Source organism: Megascapheus bottae, chromosome 12 (assembly GCF_031878675.1).
Source record: "Megascapheus bottae isolate mThoBot1 chromosome 12, mThoBot2.hap1, whole genome shotgun sequence".
Lineage (NCBI taxonomy): Eukaryota > Metazoa > Chordata > Mammalia > Rodentia > Geomyidae > Megascapheus > Megascapheus bottae.
The window spans coordinates 5,799,361-5,823,969 of record NC_143520.1 but is presented as its reverse complement, the minus strand read 5'-3'; the positions used below and the strand labels follow the sequence as shown (position 1 = coordinate 5,823,969).

The 24,609-nt window shown below is 37.2% G+C and overlaps 1 protein-coding gene across 5 annotated transcripts in view; it reads right to left on the bottom strand.

The window, feature by feature from the left end:
- The window catches only part of Ttn (titin), a 279,501-nt gene that overhangs the window by 84,176 nt on the left and 170,716 nt on the right, over positions 1-24,609 (bottom strand). For all 5 annotated transcript variants that reach the window (XM_090342543.1, XM_090342544.1, XM_090342545.1 and 2 more), the window contains 36 exons: positions 23,957-24,223; positions 23,726-23,865; positions 23,190-23,316; positions 22,201-22,343; positions 18,233-18,356; positions 17,484-17,750; positions 15,845-15,942; positions 14,663-14,831; positions 14,257-14,523; positions 13,891-14,157; positions 13,521-13,799; positions 13,024-13,432; positions 12,802-12,926; positions 12,435-12,701; positions 10,935-11,204; positions 10,546-10,848; positions 10,146-10,448; positions 9,275-9,462; positions 9,075-9,189; positions 8,686-8,970; positions 8,448-8,599; positions 7,451-7,598; positions 7,135-7,312; positions 6,551-6,672; positions 6,170-6,457; positions 4,565-4,861; positions 4,236-4,422; positions 3,660-3,775; positions 3,271-3,570; positions 2,767-3,066; positions 2,568-2,673; positions 2,063-2,259; positions 1,674-1,979; positions 1,295-1,573; positions 475-774; positions 57-359 (listed from right to left, as the gene is read on the bottom strand). In XM_090342543.1, coding sequence (XP_090198669.1) covers positions 57-359; positions 475-774; positions 1,295-1,573; positions 1,674-1,979; positions 2,063-2,259; positions 2,568-2,673; positions 2,767-3,066; positions 3,271-3,570; positions 3,660-3,775; positions 4,236-4,422; positions 4,565-4,861; positions 6,170-6,457; positions 6,551-6,672; positions 7,135-7,312; positions 7,451-7,598; positions 8,448-8,599; positions 8,686-8,970; positions 9,075-9,189; positions 9,275-9,462; positions 10,146-10,448; positions 10,546-10,848; positions 10,935-11,204; positions 12,435-12,701; positions 12,802-12,926; positions 13,024-13,432; positions 13,521-13,799; positions 13,891-14,157; positions 14,257-14,523; positions 14,663-14,831; positions 15,845-15,942; positions 17,484-17,750; positions 18,233-18,356; positions 22,201-22,343; positions 23,190-23,316; positions 23,726-23,865; positions 23,957-24,223 — 7,992 coding nt within the window. The remainder of the gene's footprint in view (positions 1-56; positions 360-474; positions 775-1,294; positions 1,574-1,673; positions 1,980-2,062; positions 2,260-2,567; positions 2,674-2,766; positions 3,067-3,270; positions 3,571-3,659; positions 3,776-4,235; positions 4,423-4,564; positions 4,862-6,169; positions 6,458-6,550; positions 6,673-7,134; positions 7,313-7,450; positions 7,599-8,447; positions 8,600-8,685; positions 8,971-9,074; positions 9,190-9,274; positions 9,463-10,145; positions 10,449-10,545; positions 10,849-10,934; positions 11,205-12,434; positions 12,702-12,801; positions 12,927-13,023; positions 13,433-13,520; positions 13,800-13,890; positions 14,158-14,256; positions 14,524-14,662; positions 14,832-15,844; positions 15,943-17,483; positions 17,751-18,232; positions 18,357-22,200; positions 22,344-23,189; positions 23,317-23,725; positions 23,866-23,956; positions 24,224-24,609) is intronic.

Sequence of the window (24,609 nt, the reverse complement as noted above, 5' to 3'; positions counted from 1 at the left end):
TCTCATTTATATTGCAACAGCAGAGTAGCTACTCCATCAAACACACAAAAACATACCAATTGGATCTACTGCTTTGGTTGGAGGAGTGGCCCGAGAAGGCTCACCAATCCCAGCAGCATTCTCTGCTCGTACACGGAATTGGTATTCCTTTCCTTCCTCGAGTCCTTTTGCTGTATAAGTCAGGATTGGTACCAGATGTTCATTGCATCTCTTCCATCTCTCTTCACCTTTGGCAATTTTTTCGATGATGTACCCCATTATCTTGCTCCCTCCATCATACAAGGGTGGCTTCCATGTAATAGTCATTGCCTTTGCTGTAGGATTATGAACCTCAACATCTACAGGTGGATCAGGGGGTTCTGGAGAGAAAGAAAAAATAAAATTCAACCTGTTAGTATTGGCAAATTACTTTCTTTGAACAAGATGCCTTGAATATTAATTCCTCATTATTTATACATTTATACTTAAACTTACGCTTTGGATCTTGAGCAATGATAGGATTTTTCAGTTCAATATATTCGCCTCCACCAATCTTGTTGACTGCTTTAACACGAAAGAAGTATTCACCATTAGGTATGAGATCCTTTACTGTCCAAGACAGCTTATTCTCACCAGACATGACTGGTATATATGTCCTTCTCCCTGCTTCTCTGCGTTCCAGAACGTAATGAAGAATTGGGCTTCCGCCATCAAATTCTGGTGGCTCCCAGGTTAATTTACAAGAACTCTTGGTTATGTCACTTGCTTTAATATCTTTGCACGGACCAGGTAGACCTATTATAAATAAAATTGATTATTATTGTAATCCTGAAGCATTAGCATTTTAAGAGTATCCCATTTCTAAAATCAGCCTAGTTGACATTTGGGAAGAACAGTTTAGTACAGGAATATCCCTTATACTTTGAGGCATTTAGTATGTGTGATCCTTAGCTGTTAAACACATCAGTCCCAGAGTCGTTATGTCAAGCAAAAATGGCCCCACAGATTTCAAAATACTATGATTGTGATCACAGAGGTCAGAAAATGAATTGTCCTTGAATGTGAATGTACACAATTCAGAAATAAATCTTAATCACTTAGTCATTCCTTGGGTATACTCTGTCTTCTATTTAAATCGGATGTTTTGTGCAAATAAAACAGGGGAAAAAATAACCCAATAGAGTTTAAATAGAAATTTCACTTGTGTGTGTGTTTTTTTTTGTCTACCCACTAAGCTATTTATACTAACACTACAAAATTATCTCATCCTCCCAACATGTTAAGAATGACTGGTATTTCATTAAGAAGTGATTACCTATGACTTTGACATTAATTGAGGCAGTTGCTGAGCCAAGCTTATTCTCCAAGGTTATGGTGTAAACTCCAGCATCTGCATGGACACTCTTGGGAACTTCAAGATGTGCCGAGAAGTGGTCACTTTTCATTGTTAATCTGTCACTTGCTTTAACTTCTTTGCCATCTTTGTGCCAGCTAACAGTTGGAACTGGGACAGCTCTGAAGGGAACAGGAATGCTTAACTTTTCACCTTCAATAACAACAATGTCATGAGTCTCCAGGTCAATGGTTGGCTTGCCTATAAATACAATCCCAAAGAAAAGAAGCGTAAGTAGGTCAAAATGCAGTGCATGGATGAAAGCCTACATTGTTAACTATAAAAGACAGTATGTCCTTACAATCTGGGTCTTTGGCAACCACATTCTCAGAGATTTCAGATGGCTCGCTGACACCAACAGCATTAACTGCTCTCACTCGCAGCACATATTCTTTGTCAGGAACAATGCCCTCTTCAACCTTGAATTTCAGGTCTTTTACTGGGCGAGAATTAACTCGCATCCACTTTTCCGTGCCTACTGGACACATTTCAACATGGTATCCTATAATAGGACTTCCACCGTTTTTCTCTGGAGGCTTCCAAGCAATGGCAATGTGCTTTCTCCCAGCGTCAGTCACGTGCAAGTCAAGGGGAGGAGAGGGAGGACCTGAGAAAAGAAGGACACATTTATAACCACAGCCTAATTGTCAAGCTCTAGACAATATCCTGTGTATTATCAGTATTACTTACTGGTTGGATCTTCAATGGATAGGATTTCTGTAGGTTCACTTGGGTGACCAACTCCAGCTTCATTCTCTGCCCGAACCTGAAACTGGACCTCTGTTCCTTCAATGACATCAGTTACTCTGAAGTTACAGTCAGGCCCTGAGGTCTTTCCAGCTTTCACCCAACGGGTGCCTAGCTTTTCTTTCTTCTCGATGATATATCTATTGAAATAACACAGTCATTTCATTAGAATTATTATTTTTTTTGCTAGTCCTGGGCTTGAGCTCAGGGCCTGAGCACTGTCCTTGGACTTTCTCAAGGCTAGAACTCTACCACTTGAGCCTCAGCACCACTTCCAGCTTTTTTGTATGTATGTGGTACTGAGGAATTGAACCCTGGTCTTTGTGCATGCTAGGCAAGCACACTACCACTAGGCCAAATTCCCAGCGCCAGAATTAATTTTTTAAATGGCGTTTTTAAAGCTGTAGTCAAAGTGTACATTATTTTGTATGCAAAATTCAAGTTCTACCTCTGTATTGGTCTTCCACCATCATTTTTAGGTGGCTCCCATTTTAGGTCAACATGCCGTTTTGTCACATCAACCACGGTCAGGGCATAAGGTGGTCCAGGTGTGGCTAAAAGAAAAAATGATCAGTGATTAGAAAAAAATCAGGAAAACCTATCATCTACTGAAACTGTTGCCATGAAGATTAAATTGGAAAGCATACTAAAGGTGTCTTTGGCCAAGACGGAATCCCCGATTTCAGTGTAGTCACTTTGTCCTATAGCGTTTTCTGCAGCAACTCGGAATACATATAAAGAGCCCTCTGTCAGTGGAGTTACTGTGCACTTGGTGTCCTTGACTGTGGTGTCCACGGTCTGCCAGCCTTTCCGCCTCACATCTCTCTTTTCCACGATGTAGTTGGTGATGGGAGACCCTCCATCCTTCTCAGGGACTGTCCATTTTAGATCAGCTGTATTTTTTGTGATGTTAATAACTTCAAGCCAACGAGGTGGTGATGGAGGATCTGAATAAGAAAAGAAAAGCAAATTCAGTCCTCTTTTTTTTATCATCTAATTGTCAGTCTCTACTGACTGATCTGGTAGTCCCAGTAAATAATAAGGCTAGAAAGAGCAAGTTGGGAGAGTTCATGGTTCTTATTTTCTTCTATCATATTCTATGCTGTAGATAGACTTCAGAAGAATTATGTACCCCATCCAGAGTGACTTACAAAGTTTCTCCCTGCAAAGCACAGGGTCGCTGGGTTCACTGGGCTCACTTTCTCCAGCCTTGTTCACAGCTCGGACTCGGAATGAGTATTCCTGTCCTTCCATGAGCCCTGTGAGTAAATGTTCAGTGGTCGGAACCCCTTCAGCTACTCGGACCCAGTCATCTGTTCCAGTCTTTAGCATTTCAATTATGTAAGACTCAATCTTTGCCCCTCCATCGTGTTCTGGCTTTGTCCAATTCAAAACTAATGATGTTTTGCCTATATCTTTGACCGTTGGTTTTCCAGGAGGCCACGGAGGATCTGCAAGGCAATGAAATCATTATTTGCTTTGTCCAAAAGAATTTAATATAAGCTTCAAAATAACCCCAGAAAATCATATCAGTTAATACCTATGGGATCTTTTATTAAGATTGGTTCAGTTGATCTGCTTGGTTTTCCAGGTCCAGCCAGATTTTCAGCCAGCACACGGAATCTGTACTTTTTCTTATTGGTGAGGCCTTTCACTCTGAATTAGAAATAAACAAAACGTGTAACATCTTGGTAAGAAGCAGGTTGCAATTTCACATACCAGGATTTGAGTACAGTGCATTTCCTTCCCATTTCTCTCCCTCATTTTCCTTCCCTCCCATTTCTACCCTCAAGATGCTTGAATTGATTTTGAATTCACATACTTCCTATTTGATCAAGCACATTATGCTAATTTTGATAACTACAATAATGATTAATTATAATAGGCGAAAAGACCAAACAAACACTTGAACTTCCAGAAAGCTAGTATTGTATAGTTAATAAATATCTCCTTGAATGAATTTTATATACTTCAAAAATGATGTGCTACAAGAGAACTAAAACTCATTAGATTTTAATAACTTGGATAAGCACAAATTCTATCAAAAAGGAGTACAAATCAAGAGTGAAATTGAATATACTATCATTTTCACATTTGATGGAGATTCTGGGCATACCTATATGTTGTATCCTTTACTGGCATCTTATTGCATCGAACCCATTTATCAGTATCAGGATCTAATCTTTCAACCCAGTAGCCAGTGATAGGGCTGCCACCATCATCATCTGGCTCACACCATGTAAGAGTCACTGCATCTTTAGTGATGTCTGAGGGTTCTAGGCGAGTTGGAGGTCCAGGTGGATCTAAAGACACAATTATAATATAAAAAGTTATATGTTTCTCTATAAATATGAATATGAAATCTAAATACATGTGGACACATACGTGTGTGTGTGTGTGTGTGTGTGTGTGTGTGTGTGTGTGTGTACTACTTGAAAAACTTACCAAATTGGTATTTGGCTGTGATTGGGGAGGCTTGAACTGGCTCACCAACACCATACATATTTTCTGCAGCAACTCTAAAGATGTACTCTTTGTTGGGTGTTAATTTGGTTGCCTTGAAGTTTGTGTCCTTGACAGTTGATGAGAGCTTATGCCACACATCACTATCAGTTGCTTTTTTCTCCACAACATAGTTTGTGATCTTAGAGCCACCATCGTCTCGTGGTGGGTTCCATGTAAGAAGACATGACTCATTGGTTACATCTGTGATGTCAAAAGCAGCTGGTGGTCCAGGTTTATCTGTGGATGGCATTATACAGGGTGAAAAATTAGGCATGTTTTCTTCAAGGAAGCAACTAAAAATGAGTTCTGGGTTCTTTTTAAAATGGGAGCTTCCTATCTGGCAAATACCATGTAACCCTTTTATTAATTACAATAAAAATATTTAAAAAAAGAAATAAGAATAAGAAATAGGAATGGCCAATACACTGAGAAATGTCCAACATCTCTAGCCACAAAAGAAATGTAAATCAACACAACACAGATTTCACCTCATCCCAATTAAAATGGCCATTATCAAGGAATCTAATGACAGATGCTGGCAGTGATGTGGCCAAAGGGGAATGCTACTACACTGTTGGTGGAAATGTAAAATTGTACAACCGCTCTGGGAAGCAATATGGAGGTTTCTCCATATTGCAAAAGACTAAACACAGAGCTTCTCTATGACCCAGCAATCTCACTCCTGGGCATTTACCCAAATGACTATAAGTAAGGCCACACTAAAGCTACCAGGACAATGATGTTCATTACAGCATTATTTACCATAACCAAGATATGGAATCAACCCAGATGCCCCTCAGTGGATAAATGGATAAGGAAAATGTGTATATATACACAATGGAATTCTTTGCTTCCATCAGAAAGAATGACATCGTCCCATTCATAAGGAAGTGGAAAGACTTGGAAAATCATATTAAGTGAAGTAAGCCAGACACATCAAAAAATAGGCTGGCCGCTTGGTTTCCTTCATTTGTAATAATTAGTATATGTCTAGGGTAGTTGTAGCAGAGGATCATAATAGCTCAATGTATAAATGACATTACAGAAGGATGTTAATCCAAATGAACTACAAAATCTGGAAAGAAGAGAGTTTTGTTTTGTTTTGTTTTGGTTTGTGTTTAGTGTACTGTATGCAGTCCTTTTTTTCTTTTTTTCCCTTGGTTTACTCCTTGTCACTTTTTTTTTTTTACTTTGGTACACTTTGTATTGTATATGTTTATCTGTATTGTACATATGTTTATCTGATTTGGGGAAAGGAGAATCACAGAAATGGTGAGACAAAGGACAAAGGGTGAACCAGAGCAACAGTGATACCCACAAGACACTATGCTGGAAATGAACTTTATAAATTGGGTGGTGGTGGGGGAGGGGGAATATTGCGGGGAGGGAAAGTAGGAGAAAATGAGGGAGGAGGAAACAATGTTCTGCAAGAATTGTACTCATTTCCTTATGTGACCATAATCCCTCTGTACATCACCTTTACAATAAAAAATAAATAAAAAAATTTTAGTGGAAAAAAATAAATAAAATGGGAGCTTCCCTTACCTAAGACATTCACTTCCACCACAGCTGTGGCCCGGCCACAGACATTCACAGCCTCAATGATGTAGGTGCCGGTGTCACTTCTCTTACTATCTGTGATGGTTACTGTGGATTTTTTAGGAACATTTTCAATGGTGATTCTTTTGTCTGGCTTAAGAAGTGTATCAGCCTTTGTCCAAGTTATTTTTGGTTCAGGTTTTCCAGTTACAGTGGCAGGAAGTTCAATCTTTGTTCCAGCTTTTACAGTGAGACCAGCAAGGAGCTTCACATCAAGGAAAATTTCTGGGGCCTCTGAATTGGATAAAGTTATGTGGTTAGCAAGTTCATGAAGAAATAAATTCTAATTAAGCTGGGGGAGTAAGATAAAAGTAAGAAAACAAATACCCTGAGTGTCCACAGCCTGGATTTCTTCTGTGGGTTTGCTTGGCCTGCTGGCACCTAGCCTGTTCAAGGCTTTCACCCGGTAGGCATACCACTTGCCTTCCTCAAGACCTGTCACTTCCATTCTGTCACAAATGAAAACATGAGTTTTTACTGTTACAAAGATGGCCTAGTCTTACTATCTACTTGTCATATATAATCTTTCCAAGATTTATGGCACTTGATTAACACTAGCTTTCAAGTTAAACATGGCCTGATTCAAATATTACTTGATAACTGCTTCAGATATTAATATATAAATGAAAATATGGAGCACAAGTATTTCTAGCAGCCTTTGTAAAACCAGACTCACTAACTAGGACAATTCTCAGTGATTAAAACCTAACACAACTATTTTCAAGGAAATTCCATTTTCATGAGTAAGAGTAAACATTCCTCATAGGCCTGATTATTTATTAAAAATTTGTATTATTTTTTTAAAAATCTTTAAGCAGCTAAAGGAGTTGCCTTCAACAAAGCAGTATACGATTACAGTGAATCTCAATTCCTGTCACCCCCTTCAAAGCCTGCTACTTTTCAAAACTTACTTTGTATCTGCAACAGGTTCTCCACAGGCAACCCATTTATCAGAACCACGTGGACATTTTTCAACTATATATCCTTTGATGCGTGAGCCACCATCATTTTTTGGTGGATCCCAGGTGAGGAAGATGCTCTGGGCTGTCCGATCTCGCCATTTAACATTCTCAGGTGGGTCAGGTACCGCTATGTTAAAGAGAAAGTTGGTTTTAGGCCATCTATCTTGTGACCAGCCTTTGTTTTCCCCTACAACACGAACTCCAGCTCTCAAGTCAAAAACAAATACCTTGAGACTAGGTAAGAAATCATCAAACATGTACTCACTTGCAGGAGCTGACATATTTACTGGTTCATCAGTATATGCAGGTTCACCGGGGCCACACTTATTACGAGCACAGACTTTGAATAAATATTCTTTTCCTTGAACAAGATCAGGAACTGTGAATTCCAGATCAGTTTCAAGGTCCATAACCTGGAACAAAGAAATGTAAGTGAATGAGTTATTTTTCTAGGAACTTTCGCTAAATAAAAGAAATGTTATTTTATTTTCAGCCATGAGTAGGGAAATAAACAAGCTCTCACTGTTGTATATTTGAGACATATCCTTGCTATGTAGCCCAATCTGGTTTGCGTTTTGGTCTTCTTGCCTCTCAAATGCTAGGATTAGTGCCTAGGTTGCTTGGAAGGGCTTTGAATGCTACAGACCATTCTCTCATTAGTTTTGTATTAGGGCAAAACTGTGAAGTAGGATACATAATACTATTTGACCTCAATCTAATGAGAATATTTTGTAGTTCATACACATTAAAAAGATTGTAAAGAGCTTGTTCCTTCTATCAACTTAGTTATACAAATTTGATTTTAAATCAGGGTAGACAACAGTAACTAGTAGACTGAGTTGCAGCTCAGTGATGTAGTTCAACCCAATGTGTAAGATTCTGTAACTGCCAAAGAAAATGTGTTCATACATGTATACTTTAAGGCTCACATATTTACATACACATATGCACATGCACACATACATAATTATACACACACCCACACATGTATACATCTATATACATACATATATACACATGTGTGTGTGTATATATATATACATATATATGGACTAATAGAAAGAAAGGGAGATAAAATTGGAAAATAATGCTAAGGTAATCTAGTAAAGTAGGAAAATAATTCTTTAGTTTGGCTTATTTTGCTATTTAGAATGGCTCCTTTTGCAAAATATTATAGCCCATGTACATTTGTTTGACCTACTAGCCTACTGGGCTTTCTTCTGTTCTTTTCTGGAGTGGATACATTGTTACACAAAACTCACTTTAGTCCACGTTTTCCTGTTGAGTTCTCTCTTTTCAATGACATATCCCGTTAATGGACTTCCCCCATCATCATCCGGTGGTTCCCAGGTCAAATGGACGGAATCTTTGGTTATATCACTATATTTCAGTTCTTTGGGTGCACTTGGGCGAGCTTAAAGAATAAAAAACAGTGAAAGTTAGTGGTATGATTTGAGTGAATATTCATTAATATTACCAAACAAAAGTTTAGTTCCTTACCAATTACATTGACGTTGATTTCCCCAGAAATTGCTTTCACTGGATTTTCTAATTTGAGTGTGTAAATACCCTTGTCTGGACGTTCACTTGGAGAAATAACAAGTTCGGCATAGGCAGATAAGGTCTTCATTTTTATACGGTCCCCTGCTTCTAGCTGTTGATCTCCAAAAGACCAGGTTGCAGCTGGCCTTGGATATCCTGTACTTGGAACTAGAATCTTGATAGGATTGGGGACAATAACTTCCAGACCATCTTTAAATGCACTTAAATCCATCGTGGGTTCAACTAACAAAAAAGAGAGTTAATGAATTTCCTGAAAAATAAGTTCCTGGAACCCTAAAATAGGTACATGTTATTCCCAAATCTGACACAAAAAACCAGCTATTTACCAGATGCATCATCTGCGGTTAGAGGACCGAGAATTTCAGATGGATCTGAAACACCAGCTTCATTTTCTGCAGATACTCGATATAAATATTTATTTCCTTTTTGTAATCCAGTAACCTAAAATCATAAATTAATACTGTTAAACACATCCACATCTCTAATCAAGATGCTCTGTTAAGTATTTTAGATGCAAATCCCTTACTTTGTATGTCAGCTCAGGGACAAGTTTCTTATTGCAACGAATCCAGTTATCTTTTCCTTCTTCCTGTCGCTCAATGATATAGCCAAGAATGGGGCTTCCTCCATCTTTTAGAGGAGGTTCCCAGGTGAGTTGAACGGAAGACTGAGTCTGCTCAGAGGAATTTAGGTTTATAGGAGGACTTGGTCTCTCTAGAACGGGAGAAAGAATTGGGGGAGTTTAGTAGCAGTTTATTTTTTTGTATTACATTCTTACTTTTTATTCATTTTTTTCATTACCCTGACAATTAATAGTGCCCATATGTTACTGGCCATTTGCGTAACTTCTTTTGAGAAGTGTAGTGACACTTCATTAACCCATTGTACCAGCCTCATCAAAACAGCAGCTTTACTAAATTCACTGAATAAAACAAGCACAGTATAGGTTGCTACAATTTGGCTCAAGGATTTCTATAATCTACCTTTTAATCAGCTTTTATTTAATTTGAATGATTAATTAATAGGTCTGATTTCTTGACTTAATCAATATTTATTTCCTTTCTTTTTTTTTTTTTTGGAGGGAGGGCAGTCCTGGGAATTCTTATTGCTATTGCTGAGAATTAGTGGGCCAAGCTAGCACACTACCATTTCAGCTATAGCTCCATTTCTAGTATTTTGGTGGTTAATTGGAAATATTAATCTTATGAACCAGAGTCCTCATATATTAGCCTCCTGAGTAGCTAGGATTGCAGCCATGAAACACCATCACAGTTTTTCCTCTCCCTCTCTCCCTCCCTCCCTCCCTCCCTCCCTCCCTCCCTCCCTCCCTCCCTCCCTCCTTCCTTCCTTCCTTCCTTCCTTCCTTCCTTCCTTCCTTCCTTTTGTTATGAACTTACCAATCGGATCTGCAACTTTGACAAAAGGTGTGGCTGCACTTGGTTTTCCTACTCCAATTCGATTTTGGGCTCTGACCCGGAAACTGTACTCCTGGCCTTCCACCACATCAGTGACTGTGGCAGATAAGTCTTCCGCCCTTACAGTCATGGCAGTGTCCCATCGGATAGAAGTCTTATCCCTTAGTTCAATGACATAGTTTGTGATCTCAGCACCTCCATCATACTCTGGTGGTTCCCATGTCAGTGACACACCAAATCTGTTCACATCAGTGATGGTGACATTCAGAGGGGGGCCGGGAACATCTGGATTTCACAAGATGCAAACACAAGTTTAGCTTACGTTGGAAATAGAAGCAAAGATGAGCACTTTTTTTTTTAAATTTCCTTAAACACTTCTTACCATATTTACTCCTTGCCTCTACAGGGTTGTCTGTTTCTACCGGTTCACCAGTGCCAACTCTGTTTCTTGCACTCACACGGAATAGGTACTCAACTCCTCCTTTCTGTAATCCAGTGACAGTAAATTCACAGCTGTCTGCGCGGTCAGTAGCCAGAACCCAGGTCTTTCTCTTGATGTCACGTCTTTCAACGACATAACCTATGATTTTGCTTCCACCATCTGTTAACGGTTCTTCCCAAGCGAGGCTCACTTCACCATCGAAGGTGTCAGTCACTTCTAAGTTCCGTACGGGCCCAGGAACATCTGAAATTGAAATATAAAGAAGTTGCAGTATGTTATTGTGCCCTTATGTTTTTCTGTGCCAATTGAGTCTGTTACTCAAGGCTTACCAATAACTTGTAAGTTGATGAATGCTTCTGCTTTTCCATGTTTGTTTTGAAGCACAATTTTATATCTTCCCCTGTCTCCTTTCTTAGCTTCTGAGATTCTGAAAGAAGTTTGTTCAGCTGTAGTATCAACAGTTTTTGAAGACAAAGCTTCATTTTCTTTAAACCATTCTGCTTCTGCTTTAGGGTAGGCATCATAAGGCACCACCATTGTCAGAGGCTGGCCGGCATCAACCACAAGATCTTGATCAGCTGTCTTGATTTTAGGTGCAGCTAGTGAAAAACATAACATGGGGATGATTTTGAGTGATATACTATACTCAAACTATAACACAGCTTCTTTTTAAAATTTTATGATCAGAGTGGTGTATAAAATGGGTTACAGTTATATTTGTAAGATAGTGAATACATCACTACTTGAACATTGTTATTCCTTCCCACGTTTTTCTCCCACTTTCCCTCCTCCAGTATAGCTTCTTTACTATTCAATTTTTAATGAATATTAGTAGCATAACCTTGGAGCTATGCTATAATAACAGCTGTTCTAATATAGTCCCAACGATAAGCCTTTTGAAAGTAAGGGACCAGAGTTGTGGCTCAGTTAGTATAGCATGAGCCAGTGAGTGAAAGTTTGATTCTTGGCCAAAAAATATAAAATAAACAAAACAAAAATGAAAATAAGGATTGAAGACAGCATAATATAATAAAATATGCATTCTCTATCACAAAAGTAATGTTAGAGGACTTAGAATGGTATAAAATATGTATTTTTCACAGAATAAATATAGCAAATATAGTCCAAGATGAATGAGATAATTTTTTCCTTATGTGCAAGAGATACACTAATGACTTGTTCATTGTGACAACCTCTAAGGATAACTTGTGTCAAAATAAAAAAAAGACCTAAAATTCCACAAGGGCTGCAAAGTAGAAGATAGCTGGTCTACCCTCACGTCTAGGAGGGCTGTCAATATGAAAGGCTAGTTTTAGGAATCAATGAATATGTGGTCAGGAACTGGGTTCTGGCATTTGAGGATGAATGCCTTCAATGACCTCTTGCTCAGGACACTGTGTAGTAAGAAAAATTTAGAATAGTTAACAATATTGACAGGGCTCACTGAAAATGAAATACTATTGTATTTTCTCTAAAATCTGAAATCTATATATCAGCTATGATATTGTGGGAGTATCTTTTATTTATGTTTTAACTAATTACTTATTTTTGTACAGATCCTGGGGCTTGAATTCAGGACCACTTAGTACTCTCACTTGGCTTTTTCATTCAAAATTGGCATGGAAACTCTACCACTTAAACCATTCCTTCACTTTTTAGCTTTTTGCTGGTTAACTGAAGATAAAATCTTTCAGAACTCTTTTCCCCCAGGGATGGCTTTGAATTTCTATCTTCTCTTCTCAGAATCCTACTAAGTAGCAAGGATTATAGAAGTGAGCAACCGGCAGCTGGCTGTCAAGAATATATTAAGATCAAAATTAAGGACTTACCTGCCAATTCAAGTTTAGCTCTGGCTTCTTTGTCTTTGGCAATAAATCTGTATTCACCCTGGTCACGGGGTTTAATGTCACAAATCTGTAGCCTGTGTATTTTTCCTTCACTCATCATCTGGTGTTTGTCACCTTGCACGATAATCATGTTGTTTCTCAGCCATTGAACTTCTACCTTATCTTTATTGAGCTCAGCAAAAAAGACAACATCAGCACCTGGGGCTTCAAGAATATCTTGAGGAGGCCTGATAATCTCAACAGGGATTTCTGGGACAAAAAATAGTGCAATGAATATAAATACACTTGTATTTCAATTGGTATTTAAAGACTGGCCATTAACAGAATTATTCTATGACTGAATACACACCTTCTACGAAAAGTCTAGCTCGAGACTTTCTGTCTTCTACTCCACAAGCATATTCACATTCATCATCCAGCCTGCAGTCTTTTATAATGAGCCTGTGGACACTTCCATCTTTTTCAAATTTGTATCTAAAGAGAAGATGGAGTTATTGGTTAGTTTAGACAGTGACTGCTAAATTTCTCTAAAGTATACATATAACTGCAGAATCAGAAGTTTCCTGCATACTTTTTGCCTTCCTTGATTTCTCTCCCATTTCGGTACCATTTTACGTTTGCTTTCTCTCTGGAGAGCTGGCAGGAGAAGACAGCGTCGTCGAACTCGGTGACGGTCTGGTCTTCCAAGTGTTCCACAAATTCTGTGGGGGCTTCTATGATGAGTAGCTCAGCCACAGATTTATCCTGCCCAGCAGTGACAATGTATTCCCCTTCATCTGGGAAGCCGCAATCTTTGATAATTAGAGAGTGTTTGTATTTATCAATTCGGTATGATACGCGGTTATCAAAAGCTACTTCTTCCCCATTTTTGGTCCACTTCAGTGTTACATTGAGACGATTCACTTTGCACCAGAATGTAACAGATTTCTTCTCCATCGTTTCAATATCTTTAAGAGGCTCAATAATCCTGAGATCTTCCTCTGTGTAAAAAGGGGACGATGTTGATTTTAGTTGTCCTCATGATAAAAATCGGTGGGAAATGATTCTAATACTATATAAATCACTTACCTTCTACAATGAGATCTGCTGCACTTTTAACATTTTCTCCTCTGTGATTGGTCAGAGACACAGTATAGTTGGCTTGGTCATCTAATCGCGCATCTCTGATTCTCAGGGTGTAGACCAGATCTTTCTGTAAAATGATGTATTTTGAGCTATCAAATATGGCTTCTTCATTTCTGAACCATTTGGCTTTAGCACCTTCAGTATTGACTTCACAGTGGAAGACAACTTCTTGCTGTTCCTTCACCCTGGTATCCTTAAGAGGTACGATGATCTTGAGTTTTTCTGCAAGTAATCAAGAAGATCTTATAGCATAAGGGGCCAAAGTAGTAGAAAGAATTAGAACAAACCTAAAAGGCAAAAAGAGCAGACTTACCAATCACAGTCAAGTGAGCTGCGGCTCTGGCAGCCCCGACCATGACCACGTAAGTGCCCATGTCTTGTAATGTGGCATCTTTCACCACCAGGACCCTCTTTTTGCCCTCAGCAATGATGTCATATTTATCTCCAGATTCAAGTGTCTGATCGTCCCTCTTCCACTGGACTTCAAAACTTTCCTTTGATATAGTGCAGACAAATTCAGCTTTTTCTCCTTCAAGTATTTCAAGGTTTTGTGGTTTTGACAGGAATTCAGCAGCAAGTTCTGGTAAGGAAAGTTTGCGATATATTGAAAACTCAGGCATTCACACTTTAATATGCATTTCAAGCATGAAGAATGTGATTTTGTTGTGATTTTTCATACCATGTACTTTGACTTTGCCATCAGTTCGAGAACTTGGGAGTCGACAGTTGTAGCTGCCAGCATCCTCAAGGTTAGCATTCTGAATGATCAGGATTCTCTTCCTTCCATCTGTAAGTATTTCGAACCTTCCTGTTTCAATGATCTCTTCATCCCCTTTGTACCAGACCACTTCTGCTCCAGGCTTAGAGACCTCACAAACAAGTTTTATGGTGTCTGTTTCACTAACTTCGACATTGGCAAGATTTTTTGTAAAGACAGCTTCTTCCTCTGCAATCAGAATATTAAAAGTCTGTTCAACTGGAGGTTATTAGCTTTCATCTAACATATTTTATTATTACCTAATACAAGTTATTATTATTTTTTACCTAACACACTTTTCTTCAGCAAAGAAAGCCTTCACTCTTACCTAGGACTGTCAGCATGCCGGAAGTCCTTGCTGTCTTGACTTCACAGGAATATTCAGCCTCATCATTCAGTAGACATTTGTTGATGACAAGAATGCGTACTGCCCCCTTAGATATTATGTCATACTTTTTGCCCTTCTTAATTTCAGCACCATCTTTAAACCATTGAACCTATATTAAGATAAATTTCTTTATAAGTTTCCTTGATCAGTTTTTGTATTGTTTCTTGCCATCAATATCCCTAAAAGAAACTAAGAACTTGAATTTTTCAGAAAACAACTAATGGGACTTGTTGATTCATACATACCACCAAGTGGTATGTATAAGTGTATATTTAAAAAACAAGAAAAAAATTTACCTTTTACTATTAACAGAATAACACATTTTTGACCCTTATAAAGTATCTGTGTTTTATTTTTATTTTTTTAAAAATCTTGCATTGAAGTCAGCAAAACAGACACTATCAATGTGGTTTGTTCTGGGCGCCAGTGGCTTATCCTTGTAATCCTAGCTTCTCAGGAGACTGAGATCTGAGGATCATGGTTCGAAGCCCTCCTGGGAATGAAAGTCTGTGAGACACTTATCTTAAATTAACCACCGGAAAACCAGAAGGAGTGCTATAGCTCAAGTGGTAGAATGCTAGCTTTGAGCTGAACAGCTCAGGGAGCTGGGTCCCCAGGCCCAGAGTTTAACCCCCACGACTGAAAAAAAAAAGTGGTGTGTGAAATAAACCCCAAAGGAAGATAGTATTATCTGTTATTCAACATAATAGTACCAATGAAGCTTAGAGCCATGGAAAGCCTTAGACATCATACAGACTAACTCCGTTTGTGTGGAAAAAGAGACTCAGTGGTTAAAGTAACTTGCAACCAGAGGTAAATTGTTGGGGATTGTGAAATTGCTGATATTGGATCATTTGTGATCAAAGAAAATAGCAATTTTACATAGTTAAGAATAACATGTGATTCTCTTTTCAGTCAATTACTTTTCAAATAATAAGAAAGGAATGATACTAAAAAGAGAACAATTAAGTACACATTTCATACCACAATAATCTTTGAAACTAAACTAGTGATAGAAAGTTTTACTTCCTTCTTTCCTTTCTCTTCTATTTTTGGCTAGCCCAAAAGAAAATATAAAGCTATTTGACAATATAAGATGGTAGGTATAATAAAATCACAAACCTTAGCATTTTCCCGGGAAATTTCACATTCAAACCGAGCCATTTCTTTTTCTTTAACTTGTAGGTCAGTAAGTGGTCTTAAGAATTCCACATGAGGAGCTGTAAAAAAGTTTCATCAGAATTCACAACAAGGTTGTTAGGAATTTTTCTGAGATTACTACAGTGTTCATTAAAAAATATCCTTTAAAAGGATCTATCTATCTTAATAGGTAACCATGAACTTTGAAAGCCCTTGGAGATGCAATCAGGTGCGATGTTTTACTTTTTATGTAGTTTACATACTATTAGGAGGCATTCTATATGTCCATCTCAGATCTTTTAGATGGTAACTGAAAAAAAATCCTCCATGATGCTGTGCCAGAGTTGAAAGATTTTGAAACACTAGTAGAAAAGAAACATTGCCTCAAAGAAGCCACCATAGTTGCTGAGAAATTAGTAAAATTCAAAGAGAAGACAGCTTGAAGCACCGTGACAATCTTTGTTATGGCTACCAGGTATAACACAAATTTTGCATTAAAAAAGCTCAGCTTCAAAGGTGTCACATATAACATTTATTAATGCAACAGACTGTTTTGCATGGAAGGGTGATTTAGATTTTGACTCTGTTTTATAATCTGTGGATGTCAGCCGCTGTCTAGGATTAGGGTACTGCCTTCCTGCTCTTCCTTTTATTTCAAAGCTTCCTGTGAGTTTTTTCCAACATGGCTGTTTTTGGTCAGTGAGATCTTGGAAAAAAATGCTGGCTTTTAGGCTTGAGGACAGACCATGGTGGCTGGATACTTTTGGAGTGGAGGCAGATGGCAGAAGGAAGAAGGAGAATCCAAGAAGCAACTGTGATTTAAGCTAAATCACAGCAACCACAAAATGGAAGAAATAGCACACAGTAGAAAAGAAATAATACACAGTCAGGACCACTAGGTTTTAGCCATTGACAGATGAGAAACAAGTCCACCAAGCAATATTGCACAAAAATACACACTGAAAAGCATCCTCACAGGACAGATGAATAAATGAAACAAATGGGGTAACATACTGCATTTTGAATAAAGATATTACTTTTCACCAGAGGAAAACGTAATGCTAAGAACTGTTAGTGCTTCTTTCTTTATGAAAAGAATCTAGGACTCAAAGAATCCAAGCCTTGTTCCAACTTCTCTCAAGCCTTCTTATTCTCAGGGATCAAATTAAGTAATGGGTTTTATCATCCTGTTATGGTAGATCTCCAATATGTTCCTATTCAAATGAATTTCATGCTCACTTTCTATTTGTTTCTTAGGTCTGAAAATTTATTTTCTTTACAAATGGAAATCATTTTCACTTAAAAAAAAACCAACAGTTCCTTAACTTTTCTTTCTTATTCTTATTTTCATCCACAGGAAGAATTTTCATGCAGTAGGCTTACCCCATGTAGACAAAGAACACATCTGCTCAGAAGCAGAGCAAAATGTGATTGAGGTCTTTTAGCAGAGTACATACTGGGTTCAGATAATTTTGGAAAACATAAAGGATAAGGTTAGGCCACCGTTGATGTTATAAATTGTGAAGAAATATAGCTGGGCCAAAGAGAACATGCAAAAAAGTGTTTTGGTTTGTTTGTTATAAAGAGTTGAAAATAACAAGTCCTGTGTAAGAATACTTACGCACAACATTCAGGTTACAGGAAGTCTTGAAATCTTTAGCATCACAAGTGTATGTTTTGATATCCTCTGGGGTACAGCCATGTATAATAAGTTTTCTGACCCTGCCATCAGCAACAATTTCATACTTCTTGCTTTTGAGGATTTCTGTTCCATTTTTGAACCATTTCACCTTTGCATTTTCTCTGGATACTTCACATTCCAGCACTGCAGTGGCTTCCTCCTCGACAGTCTGGTCCTCAAGAGGCTTAGTGAATTCAATGGGGGGTTCTGAAAGAATCATACTCATTAGCTCTGGAATTTCCTTTCTCTTTCTCGAAGAGTTCTGGCACATTCTCAACCTTTTTGACATTTCTAGGGTCTGCTCATTTGTAAATGTTTCAGCTCATGTATTTTCCTCTAATAATGATGTTTTAATCATTATTTACATATACAGGAAAATCATTTTTAAGAATTATGAAACATCAAAGAAATAATGGATCAACTCATGGTTAAAAAATGAGGATAAAGAGGATAAATAATTCTTCTAGGTTTTTTTGAATTAGTCAAATATCAAGGAAAATAAAGGTGATGAATTTTTAAAAAATAATAATTTACAAAATGTTTTATTAGGTCTCAAATAAAAATCATATTTTTTGTTATTTGGCTGATTTTAGTCATCTATGAAACTAAACACAAAAAAGATAAATGAGAGGTGGCATTATTTATGAGCCTGTACATTATATATGTATTTAAATAAGCCTAATAGTTACCTTTCACAAAGAGATTGGCTTGAGTTTTGAAGTCTTTTGCTGTTAGTTGGACTTCACCAGCATCTTCTAACTTCACATCCCTCAGGGTTAGTGTATGGACTCTTCCTTCTGAACGTGTGACCACCTGTGTTTTTTTTTTTTTTTTTTTAAGAAAAGTATAGTTTTAGAAAACATAAAATTGTGATTCCCATACATAGGCTAACTTAATTGATTTAGATAATAGTTTTAATTAGAACCATTCAACTCTTCTTATAATCATATGTATTACATATATTATTTTATATATTTGGAAATATATATATATATATTTAGCAATATGAACTCAGGTCCCTATGTTTGCTAGGTAGGTGTTATACTACTTGACCCTTGTCCCTAGCACTTTTTTGCTTTAGCTAACTTTCAAAAGGACTTTACATTTATGCCTTAGCCAGCCTGAACCATGATCCTTCTCTTTATGCTTTTTGCACAGTTGGGAAGATAAGTATGCACCAATAATGGCCAGCTTTTTATGGCCAATGATAGGGGCTGCTAAAAGATTTTGCTCAAGCTGGCCTCAAATTACAACCCTCCTGATTTTTGTCCATAGGGAGTTAGGATTATAGGTATGAGTCACTGTTTCCAGCATGGTGTATATGTGTGTTTGTTCACGCATTTGTGTGTGTGTGTGTGTGTGTGTGTGTGTGTGTGTGTGTGTGTGTAATTTTAACCAAGAGTTTCAAATCCCTTAAGAAAATTCCAGGTTCTCATAGTTACTTTCGCATAACTATTAGGTGACTTTTTATATTGAACTTGCCTTGGCCAATTTCTGTTTACATTGGTGTTCTTGTTAAATCTATGTGTTTGTGGCTGGGTGCTGGTAATGCACACCTGTAATCCCAGCTACTTAGGAGGTGATAAGCTGTGGTTTGTGGTTCAAAATCAGCCCAGGAAAGAAAGTCCATGGAACTCTTATTTCCAGTTAACCACCGAAAAAGCTGGAAATAGAGCTGCGGCTTCTGGTCATGTGATAGCCTTAAACAAAAGAGCTCAGAGATAGGGCCCAGACCTAGAGTCTAAGCCCCAGGAATGGTCCACATATTTATATTTTTAAAAATCTACATATTTTTCTTTCTCTACATTCTATTATTCAGTTTACATATAAAAAGAATCTAGGAAAGCAAAAAGAGAAAAAGTGATTGGATATGGTTAACTCCAAGATTTTTTTCTCTCTTTCTTTCAATGCAAGGTGTTTACTATGCCACAATGAGCTAGAATTGTTTCTGCTTATTTTAGCCATTAATTTTGTTTTGTAAAACAATTAGACCTGTTATTAAAATAATTGTATGATTTCTTAATATTTTTAGAACTACAAATGAAGATGTTGAGTCCTCTCTTCTTTTCCTGTGCTGGAGCCTCAGTGCTGAAAACTCAGAAAGTAGTCAGGCTCAGATAGGGCCATCACAGTAGTAAAGACAAGGGGACAGGTCTTGCAGATCTACTTCCTAACATGCCTAAAATTGTGTACCCTGTCATCAAGATTGGTTTTGCCTTGCTTAAGAGTTCACCTGGAGTTAAGGATTAGGCAGAAATTTCCCTCCTACTTGTTACATTGCTAATAAAGGAATTAATTAAGAATACTGTTTCACTGAAAAGTATTTTCCTTAATGAAGTGCAAGACATGCAATTCCTATGGTTACCTTTATAATTGAGAACATCAGAGTTAAAACTGTATATAACTCATGACTATTCCTAAAACATCTTCTTTTCTAATTCATGTATAAATATATCTTATCTATTAATGTACTGCTTTGGAAAAGAGATATATAAGTATCTAAGTAATATAAGAGCATTTGCATGAAAGAGGTATTTTGGGGTAAAGGATTAAAATTCCAATACTGAGACACAAAGGAGCATCTAGAATTATAGTAACTGATCCTTTCTAATTTTAGGAAATAATTTTAGTGACATTAATATATTGACAAAGGGGTGTAAAAATGTGAATAAGATTTTTAGAAATCTATATCTTTAATTTAAAATAGCATAGTTTTTACATTAAGACAGACATATTGTTTCTTTTTCTTCTTTTTTATTTTGGAGACTGACTTTTTAATAAGAAGCATTAAATCTCATCAAAAGGTATTTATTAACACAACAATAATGGAATTTAATCTGAGTCAGTAATTGAAATGTAAAGATCAAGAAAGAATTATGATAAGTCTACTGATTCTTTGTTTTTAGGTATGAATTAATTAAATCATGTTTGGTAGGAAAAACATACATTTTTAAATCAGCAAACCTCAAGTGGAGATAATCCTATACTCAATTTGATATTTAGGGATTTTGCTGAAAAAAATTTTCTAGTGTGTCAATTAATTTTCATTCTATAACTGGAGTATACTGATACTTTACATAGTTGTTAAAAAAGCAAACAAACTGGTCATTATGGTCGGTATGATCATTTAATTTCTTCAGTTGATTTTTAAATTTACTTTTGAGCAATTGTCAAAGGTATTGTTTTTAAATACTTCAATAAATTTTGTGGATTTATGTTAAGATCTTTTAATTATGCTATTTAATTTTAATGTATGATTTGTATTAGAACACTGATACATACTTGATATTATTTGTGATTTTAGAATGAAACATAGAAGATGGACTGCCCTGTGCCTTTTATCCCAACCTATGCTGGACATTTTATTTTTAAGAACTTACAATTAAAGATGAATTAGTAAGAAATTTAATGAAGAGATAAAATACACAGGTCAATTTAGGCAAGGTTTATTTGGAGCTTATCTGTATAATCACTTTTGTTGTTACTCATGGTTAAAATATGGGGCCTGGAGAAAGTTACTAAAAGCTTATACCAAGAATTGGTGATTTATTCAAACTTTCTAAAGTTTCCTTGTGCATGCATGTGGCAGATCACAGAACCCTTCTTTCTTGTCAGTACCACCAGTTGTACTTTAAATAGTCTACTTGCATTCCAGAATTCACACAGACCAAAGCACTTGAGTATTAAAAATAGCTTTGGAAAAATGCCTGAAGAGAAATCTACCCAGAAGTTATCTCAACGACTTGATAACTGCCTGAAATGGAATTTCAGTCTTCTCCTCTTAATCCCCATATATGCAGAACACTAGATAGCATAGAGAGAACTAGCCTTCAAACTTCATGTACACTGTTACTGAAAATTATCCATTTGGAAAGACTTTTTTTATTCTTCCTATCTTTAAGTTACTCTAACAAACTACCATTGTTAGCCAACTTTTTATTTTATTTCTGTAAAGATTCCATCAGGCTAAGGGACAACAAAAGAGATGAGAAATAGCATAGTACATTAAGACCAACAATCACACATTATATGGCTCTTGTTTCTATATCTTGGAGGCTTGATTATCTCATATTGTTACAGTATCTTACCTTGTTATCTGATATATTATATATATGTTTATTTGTTTATTTGAAACAGGATAAGGAAGGGGGAAAACAAGATGTTTGGGATGTGTGGGGGGAGGGAAATGGGGACAAAAACATGAGAAAGGGTAACAATGTTTGCAAAGTAATGCACCTTCTATCTGGCAAATACAATGTAACTCTTCTATTAATTACAATAAAAATATATTAAAAAAGAAATGTACTCATTGCATTACTTATGCAACTGTAAACCCTCTGTACCTCACTTTTATAACAAAGTAAAATTAATTTTAAAACATTAAAATAATTAGCTAAATAAATGAAATTTGTTTTTACATTAAAATAAATCCCATCAGGCTAAACCTAACAAACCCTTGCCCTTTACTTTACCCTCCTGCCAAAGGAAAAAAGAGTCTGTTTTAGAGTGTCAGCAAAAGTCAGACTATATGAAAGAAAAATGCCAAAGTAGAGTTGGAGACATTTGAAGGTTCAGAGAATAAAGGAAAGCAAATAAAGATGGAAATGCTCAAGGGAAAAAGAAGGGGTTAGAAAAGGCAATACTGCCTGCATTTTACCTTATCGCTGGGCTCCAGTTTCTTTCCTTTGAGGTACCATTCCACCGGGATATCCTCATAAGAGAGCTCGCAGTCAAAGGTAGCTGTTTCCCCTGCAGTCACGGTGACGTCCTTTAGAGGCTTCAGAAGACCAATGACTCGTGCTTTACGGGACGAAAGATAAAGCTTCGTGTTACTCATGTTGAAATCCCAAAAGAATAAGTAAACCTAGGTTTTGATCTCCATGGTTGTTTTCTTCAAGAAAGAAGGAGCCACTGGTCTGACCCCTATTTTAACTCCCAGGTGAACGTGGCCCCGTGGTGGTGCTGAGAAAGGGCAGAGCTGATAGCTGGAGAGCTGGTATTTGTAGGAGCCCTTTCTTTGGGATGTACAAGGTCAGCAAGAAATCTGTATTGCATCTGTCTTCCTGCCAGGCATCAAGTTCCTCTTGCTACATAAGGTATGTGGCATCCAAAATAACTAAGACTCTGATTGGGAGAGGACCTGGGGGCTCAGTCACACAGCCTGTCTCTGTCCATTGGCCACTTTACACCTTCCAAAAATGTGAGCCTAGCACTCCCCGCCTCCTTTCTTGAGTCTAAAATGCCCACACAGCAAAGGATTTTTCTCTATGGTTTTACAAACCATGGAAGGATATGCCAGTAGAAGCTTTCAGCTAAAACCTTCATACATGCTTGCCTACTGTGAATGAAAAGAATACAAGGAAAAGAAACCTGATTTGCTAAATGTGCTTTAGTGTGGAATGCTAGGCCCAATGAAAAATTTTAAGTCTTTGCAATTTCATGTTCATTTCGTATGTCAAACAAGAAAATATCTGTTTGTGTACTTTAATGTTTTCTGGTTACTTAAATAATTCCAATTAATTTCCTGTACATCCATTTTTAAGTACCACATACCCTTCAAATACCATATACACTTTTCAAATACCAGACATTCTTCACACACCCAAGGGTGCATTGAATTTCTGGCAAAAATTACACAATACTTACGCTTAACACGGAGGTGGGCACTAGTTTTAACATTGGCTGCTTGGAAGTCTACCCCACCCGTCTGGTCCAGGCGGCAGTTGTGCAAAATAAGGATGTGTATTTTGCCTTCTTCCTTAATTTCACAATCCTGCATCATAAAAAGTGAAAAACTTTCATTAGTAAATTTTATTTGTGATTTTCTCCCATCCGTATAAAATAAAAATTAACTAAAACAATGTTACAAATAGCAGTGTGTGTGTGTGTGTGTGTGTCCTGACAAGTACTATCAGGAAAGTCACATTTCTTTCACCTACGTAATTCTGGACCCATTATCAGCATCAAAGAATACATATAGCTTATACTATGCTGTATCAGAAGTAGTTCATAAATGACTGTTCAAGCTCATGGTAGACCCCAGTATCTATCTTGGGCTTTTGATCCAGTAGAGAACCCGAGATCATGTTTTAAATGCCCTGCATGCACTCTGACTTTTTGCCTGTCCTTTTTTAATTTCACACAGCTCCTCTTGATGTTGACAAGTTCAGAAATAGCCTTACAGGTGTTTGGAGTAGTGCCTCTCCCTTGAGTTTCCAGTTGGCATGTATATCTTCATCAGAGATTTCAGTTTCAAAGCGGGCCGTCTCAGTCTCCATCACCTCCACACTGTACAGGGGTCGTACCAGTTTAATTTCCCGATCTGGAAAAGTGAAAGGTCAGCATGTGCAATGAGCCTATGGCAGAAATAACTCCAGCAGCTTCAAGCATGGAAGTCATGGAAATTTCCTTACCCTCAATGTCCAGCTTTCCAGAGGTCTGGTCTGTCCCACAATCACAGGTATATTGTCCTATGTCTGATTTCAAGGCCTTCTTTAGGATCAGCATGCGCTTCTTGCCATCTGCCTTAATTACCACATTTTTCGATGGCTTTATTTCCTCCCCATCCTTAAACCACTTCACCGGTGCATCTGCTTTGCTAATTTCACACTGAAGAATCACTTCATCCTTCTCTACGCCTGTGTAATCTTGAAGCTTTCCTGTAAAGTAAGGGTCTCCCTCTGCAAGGCAAGCAGAAGTAAACTTTACTCTCCACTCAGGGAAGGGACTATTTCTCATGATTCTAAGTTGACTGTTGGCTAAACATTTGCACCAACTCTTCCAGTGTTCAACATACTTAAAAAAATCTCTAAATAGAACTTATCAAACACTAAGCAAGTTAGTGTTTGCCTATGTTCTTTCATCATTTTTCCAATTTTCCAATTTCTCCATAAATTTTATTATGACTTTAAGTCTTAAGATGTAAATTATTTGTTTTTCTTTATCTACCAAGTATTTTCATTTTCTAGTGTCTTTATATCATATTTAATCTTCTTGACATTAAGGAGCAAAGCAAAACAATGCTTGTAAATGTACATTTGTTTATCTGCTCTTATCAGAAGCTGGA